This window comes from Oratosquilla oratoria, chromosome 3 (genome assembly GCF_046742065.1).
Source record: "Oratosquilla oratoria isolate Oo_2021 chromosome 3, ASM4674206v1, whole genome shotgun sequence".
NCBI lineage: Eukaryota > Metazoa > Arthropoda > Malacostraca > Stomatopoda > Squillidae > Oratosquilla > Oratosquilla oratoria.
Genome location: NC_134779.1, coordinates 56,676,620 through 56,683,886, shown reverse-complemented (window position 1 = coordinate 56,683,886; position 7,267 = coordinate 56,676,620). Strand labels below are relative to the sequence as shown.

Sequence of the window (7,267 nt, the reverse complement as noted above, 5' to 3'; positions counted from 1 at the left end):
TAGCATGGGTCATTGTAGTATGAAGTGTTGTGTCCTCTATGTGGTGGTTGCACCTGGCCCTGGGCCAGTTAGAATCTGTAGACTTGAACATAATGACAAGAGCAAAGTGGTTGTCTATAACAGTAGTGAAAACATGGAGAATATAGGAGGAAAATAATCATCAAATGAAACAAGTTAGGTTTAGGGAGGTTATATACCAGTATAGGGCATCTTTTCTTGCAGAGCAGATTACGAATAGGGCTGCTGCCATAGGGTAACCCACTACCTGGCATGCTACGTCTCATTTTTATGGGCTATCTTTGTGGACAATCTCGCACTGCTGTCATGTCCATGTGGATTGTGACTAAGTGCTTCCAGAGATCACCATCTCCGGTCCCCACCATCACGCAGCATTGCTGGAGCATTTTTGGTTGCTAGTGACTGACAATGACTAAATAGTGTCAGTCTTAGCCACTTCTTCACTCCCTGTTTCAACTCTTGGATAAACCTATCCCAGCGGCACCACTTGGTGGTTGTGGTCAGACAGCAGTTGGTTTTCCTTCTACCTGGTTTTGAGTCCAGCTTCAGGAACTTGCTTCCCTCTTCTTAGGTAGGAGACATGACAGACCAAGCTGCAAAACCTCAAAATGTGAATCACAGAGGGTTAAGAAAACCTAACCTAAAGAAGACTGCAAAAGGTAGGAGCTAATGGGAAGATGAGGGAAGGGAAATATGGGACTTTGAAAGCACCTTTATTGGGACTGTAACACTGCACTTGACCAGTTTTGAGTTGTCTTTCTCAAGAGCTGGTGTCAAAACATCAACTCTTGAGAAGGACCCAAGTTGAAACCAGTCGAGTAAAGTGTTACAATCCCAATAAAGGCACTTTCAAAGTTCTGTGTTTCCCTTCCCTTGTCTTCCCATACAAATTCCAAGTTGTTGTTGTTGCCGTTCCCTAGACTGTCTGTCCGAGCAGTCCCATCTCCCCAAGGAATGCCATAGCCGAAACTGGGTTTTCCCACAAATCCTTTATAGAGCGTATGTTGTGTTGTTTGCGTGCATGATTGTGTATAATGCAGTCTTCCATTATTTGTTGTATGGTATGGGGTGTAGCGTTACATCCTGGGCAGCTGTTCACAACACGGTCATCCAGCCTCTTCTGGTAGCTTAGAAGTGCTGGGTGGTGACCGCACCGCAGTCTGGCCAAGTGGACTCTGTCCTTTCGTGGGAGAGAGGATTCAGAAGTGTGGATATCAGGGGGTCTGGCATGCAGCAGTGTGTTGTCTTTCAGTGTGTTAATGGAGCTGCAGCGTCTACGTCGTGGGACCATCCCCCAACCCCAAGAGTTGGGGGCCAAACGGCAGCAACCACCCCTGGCCACTGGCTCTACGCAGGTGGCACCGATCCCCAAGAGGAGATTCCAAGTTGTTGTTGTCGTTCCCTAGACTGTCTGTCCGAGCAGTCCCGTCTCCCCAAGGAATGCCACAGCCGAAACTGGGTTTTCCCACAAATCCTTTATAGTGTATGTTGTGTTGTTTGCGTGCATGATTGTGTATAATGCAGTCTTCCATTATGTGTCGTGGGACCACCCCCCAACCCCAAGAGTTGGGGGCCAAATGGCAGCAACCAGCCCTGGCCACCGGCTGTACGCAGGTGGCACCGATCCCCAAGAGGAGCTACGACTGCCTTGGGAAGTACCACAAATTCCAAGTAGGAGTAAATGATGAGTGGCTGTAAATGAAGAAATAATCCAGTCAGAAGGGATGTCCTTTTCTGCTCTATTTTGTGTGTGTGTGGTTGTGTCTATGTAAGTATGAGTGGTTGGAATGGGGAGGGGGAATTGCTATACAGTGAAGAGGTGAGGGTACATCAACTCCAGCCCTCAGGTCTTGTTGCAGTAATGGTGTTTCTCACAGCATCACCTTTGACCTGAATGGTGTGGCAGATATGACCCTTCATCCACAAAGTACTAAGATAGGATGTGGCAATGGGTTTTAAATGGGTGCAAGATGTGTGAGGTTTTGATTTTTTCTTTTCTTTTCTTTTTCTTTCTTTTCTACTTTCTAGAACATAAAATTATTTGGAAATGGGACCAATGACAATTACCTGCACATGGTGGTTCTGCAAGTTGGACAGCAAAGCTGCCCATTTTCAAAACCTGTTGACCCACTCACCTCCTTTGGAAGGTGCAGACCTGAGGGGCTGGCACTCCTGTGTCCGTACTGGGACCAAGATCTCTACAAACTTCAGCTGTATTTTACACTTTTTCACATATGGAGAGCTCACAACTTGCTATTGCTCTCCTTTCCCAACAGCTTTCAGAAACAGTCCTACATTGATACAACTCAGTCTAAAGTTTCTTCTCTGAAAGATCTGTGGGAGATTCCAAGGACCATTGCCAGCCACTGTGGAGTTACGATTTTTCCATTTGGCGAAACTTGAGGCAAAGATTGTCTGGAAAAATAAACTTCTTTATGACACACTTCCATGATTTTAATTTACTGGTTTTCCTTTTCAGTTTGTGATTTCTGAACAACACTTTGATGTAGGTGATTAAAACACTTGGTTCTCTGTATTGATTGTTATTCTTGAAATTTAACAAGGAACTGCAGCGCAGTGCATCGGTTTGGGCCAGGACAAAGGGTAGGGGTACTTGGAGCAGTACTATTAGATGTAGTATAGTCATAGTGTAGCAACAGTTACGGCATGGCTGGCTCTTCTTTAGACTTATTTTTAAAGACTTTTCACTCTTCTCTAAGGTGTTCCTATTACTGATGTACAAGATGATAATGACAGTGATTATGACGATAATGATGATGAAGTGACAGTGCATGTTGTGACTTTCCTTGGTTCACATGTTTTACATGTGTCAAGGAAATTTTTTAATGTAGGGTATGAATATTGGCAAAGAGCTCTTTGTAAAGCTTAAGATACACAAGGTCACTGTAAAGCTACCACATGAAGGCACAGTTTCCAAGTGAAGGCACAGATTTGAATCAGATACATTAGTGACATAAACTTTTCTATTCTTGTACCTAATAACACAAGCAACAATTTATTTCCTCTTAAGATAGCTGCTACAAGTTAAAGTGAGGCACAGAAAAAAGCTTGCCAATACGTTATATTTACCCACGTCAATGACAACCTCTGAAGTGAACAGATATGCAAGTTCACTGAACAGAATGACAGTTGATCTTTGGACAAAAGGTCAACACGAGTTATAATGGGTGAGAGTAGCGGGGACGGGGTAATGGTCATGAATGAACTTCAGTAGCTGATTCTGATGATGAGGATGAGCAAGCCGAACCTCTACCATGAGGAGACGAGTGACTTGAGCCGAGTGGACTGAACAAGTCTTCACCACCCAACGCATTGCACAACTACACATTGCACTTATACACTCCCCTCAAGACCTATTTTACTTATCACATGTAGTATGTTTGTGTGCAATAGTGTGGGTCAGTGTCTGAAGACAAATGGTAAATGGTGGTTTCTAAACAAAGGGGAAAAGGATGAAATGACACGTGTTTGTGCATACAGGAAAGTCACTAGACATTCTGTTGCGGTTTTTTTATAGTGTTTGTGCACAATTTAACCAATTTGCGTTAGATGATTTAATGAAGATTTAGTAAAGTGTTCAAAATATTTCTTGGATATCTGCATGAACACAATTATAAATGTGTGCATGAATATTTTAAATATTTGAAATACTTGAGCACAATGTGAATAAGTGTGTGTGTGGTCTTGCTTGTGCAAGAAATAATGAATTAGTGTTATATGTAATTCAGTGGTGAAGCTCATCAGCCAAATGCGCAGACAAGGAGCCAGGGCCAAGCCGTAATTCTATTGGTTGAGAGATTGAGGTGAAATGCCTCATGTGAGGTAGCTGGTGCCTTCCACGACATCGTCAAAACATTACTCAACCAGGGAACACCACAGATATTCAATAATTAAATACCTACCCTACCATTATAATTATAATAAAATAATGCTTCTCCTGGTTGCTAAGCATTGACACACGAGCATTAAAGCTTTTGCTGAGTGATCAAATACTCACTCATGAATAACGTAAAAAAAAAAATTAAAAAGAAAAAGATAAAGAACGGAAAAAAAAAGTTAAGCCCTAACATTACATGCAAGTTTTATCATCACAGTAACATTAAGGCACAAGATATCGGGCTTCCTCCTCAAAATGATTATCAAAATGGGCTACATCTACAAGACACCTCACCCACGGCTGCAGCCTGACCAAAATAACAAGTAAATGCAAAATTATGATTTTTTCTTTATTTATATACACCTATATGTTCTTTTTTTATTATTTGATTTTTTTTCTTGGAGGGGGAGGGAAGGGAAAGTTCAATGACTATGTGAATGACTATAAATGTTGATAAAAATATTAAATATCTAATATTGTCAGGCAAATGAGCTTACCAATATTCTGCTTATGAAGCACGCAAGTAGTTAGTAGGGCTAAAACCGCTAGTTCCCAATCCTGTTCAAGTTGGTTTGGCTGCAAACCAGAGCTGAGGGCCACAGCAGTGCAACAACCAATTTTGTTGTTGAGGACCACCTACCCTGACCTGGCCACCTCACGGGCTGTCCTGAGGCATCTAGGGAAATGCTAGGGGGGGGGGAAGCAAGAGGAAGACGGGCCAGGAGGAGAGGAGGGACGACGAAGGGAAATGGCAGTACTGTGGGAAGGTTGGGATGGAACATTCAGGTTGGGTATCAGCTGTGGAGGATGGGGGACGAGGACATTAGACATCTGTAGCTATGTACAAAACAATAGTAATTTACATAGAAAACAAGAGACCTAGCTATACAAAATGTACAAGTGCATGGCAGGCAGCTCCACCAGTGTAAGGCCAACACACGCTAGGAAGTAGGACCCCATCAGGAAGACATGACATGAGACTTCTGCAGTAGACTTGAGCCTTAAGCAATGCATACTGGCCATAACTACACATTACAGCCATATGCAATGCGACTCAAAGTGTCCACTGTAACCCTGTTATGATTGCAACACATGCCTCTCCATTTCATCGTGCAAGTCCTTGGTACACAAATATAAAAATATATATACAGTTGTCTACGACAAACACGAGTATTTCAAGACTGATTCTAAAAATATATCCTACCACTACTAAACAAATCCATTTGCTTCTACTTACAAAGACTCTCTGACTTTGGCCTTGGAGTAAGCAAATTCCTTTTTTCTATAAACAACACAGGTGGACAATATATAACAGACAACAAGGAATCTTACTTCATATTGTTTGACAATGTGAAGAAGAAAGACACACACGTCCACACACACTTATCTTTCTTTCTACCAGCATCAAGTTGCCATTGCGAAGGCACCATTATACATACATTTACCATCCAAACTAATTCAGCAAAGTAGATGGGAATGTGTTCCCTTGAAGGTTCTAGTCCGTCCAGTCAAATCACATCTTTGGTTGAACAAGTCCCAAGTGGTGCATACCCTGCCTGTCATCATAGCCACCACCAGCATCACTTTTAATATGTCATTTACAATCATCACAGCTTGCTGCTCCATCCACCCCAAATAAAGAGTGAGATTGTTTCTCCTGCATTATTATGATGGCATGCTGACATTCACACATAAACTGGATTTTGACTGTTGTTACTGTCAGGTTCAACAGGACAGGCATGCCCACCATCGTCGAAGAACCTTCTGAACGTAAATTCGAAGAAGGCATGAACAGGCTGGTTGCTGTTGTTCACCCATTCCTGGTCACTGTCATTGGGTTCACTAGGACGAAGTTTCTCGGGATCAATAGGATCGAAGTTGGAGGTGTCGGTCGGAAATCTAATCTTGGGGATGTACTGGGCCGGTTGCTTTCTGAGGCCTCCCTCCAGATCCATACCGGAAAAGAAGGGATGGGCTTTCACCTCTTGTGCTCCGTTACGACCTAAACGGTTCTCAGGATGAGTACACAAATTGAGAATGAGGTCCCTTGCTTCAGGAGATATATTTGCCTTCTTGGAAATGCGTAACGATTGTTCCCATTGAATAACCTGCAATCCAAAAACAAAGAAACAATAAGCCATCACTCTACTTGGCAAATAAACGAGTTTATTTACTGACATAACTAGGTTCATCAATTTATACACATAAAGAGGACACAGAATGGCCCTTTTCCCCTTATAAGGAAAATGGGGTGGCCAAGACAATGCAAACATTCAGCCAAAATACATTCATCATCCATCCTATCTCAGCACCATAGTTAACGAATGGAATAAACTTCCTGCAGAGGCATTGCAATGTAGTTCAGTTCGTAGCTTTAAGAATCATTTAGATAAACACCTAAGCAAGATGCTGTAATGATTATAATTTATTTTATATTATTTGTTTTTGTTTTGTTATCATTTGTCTGTTTGATTCTCATTTATTTTTAGTTATATGTCAATTTATTATTATCTACTATTTACCTGTTTGTTTATCATCTAACTATACCTATGCATTTATTTATGTATTTTATTTGTTATCTACATTATTATAGTTTTTATTATTATTATTATTATTTTTTTTTTTTTTTGCATCTGACCTAGATATGGACCAAAAGGTCTCCTGTCAGCATGCTCCGCCTTTGTAATTCTTTGTAATATGGACAGGGATATTTATCCCCATCCCACCTGCCACACTGTTCTGGTCAATGAAGTGAAATAGTGCCTCCACAGCAGAGCCCAACAGACTGAGCTAATTTAGCTCCTTTATCTCCTCTATAAAAACTTTTTAAACAAACAAAAGGAACATCCTTTTGGGCACTACAATTTCTTCATCCATTAAAACCACTCTCCATTCACTCTTGTCATTTCCATTCTCTTCCTTGCTCAAGAAACATTCCTGCTGCATCTAATGCGCGCGCACGCACGCACACACACACACACAGCAAGTGCTTATGAGGGAGGTAGCCTCCCTTATGAAGGAGGTAGCCTCCCTTATGAGGGAGGTAGCCAAGTAAAGGCATGCACCCACTCCTATCCACTACCCCTGATTCCCTCTTATCTTAGCTGCTCATGGGTCATCCCTGTCTCCTGTCTACTGCCTGGGTCAGAGGCAATGCAGCAAGACACAGTACTTTCACTCCAGAACTTACAAAGCAGACAAAAACAAACCCCTTACGGCTGCATCCAATAGCAATGCAAATAAAACCCATTAAAACACCCCTCCAATCTCAACATCTTGGGGATGAAGGGTTCCCCTGTGCCCTACTTGGATCTAAAGTGGTGCAGTGACGCATAGCTCTTCTACAGCTAG

The 7,267-nt window shown here is 42.1% G+C and overlaps 1 protein-coding gene across 5 annotated transcripts in view; it reads right to left on the bottom strand.

Annotated features, from left to right (window-relative positions):
* Positions 1-2,545: 2,545 nt before the first annotated feature.
* The window catches only part of wts (serine/threonine-protein kinase warts), a 30,369-nt gene continuing 25,647 nt past the window's right edge, over positions 2,546-7,267 (bottom strand). For all 5 annotated transcript variants that reach the window (XM_076181545.1, XM_076181530.1, XM_076181538.1 and 2 more), the window contains exon 9: positions 2,546-6,024. In XM_076181545.1, the coding sequence (XP_076037660.1) occupies positions 5,602-6,024 (423 nt within the window). In that variant the 3' untranslated portion in view covers positions 2,546-5,601. The remainder of the gene's footprint in view (positions 6,025-7,267) is intronic.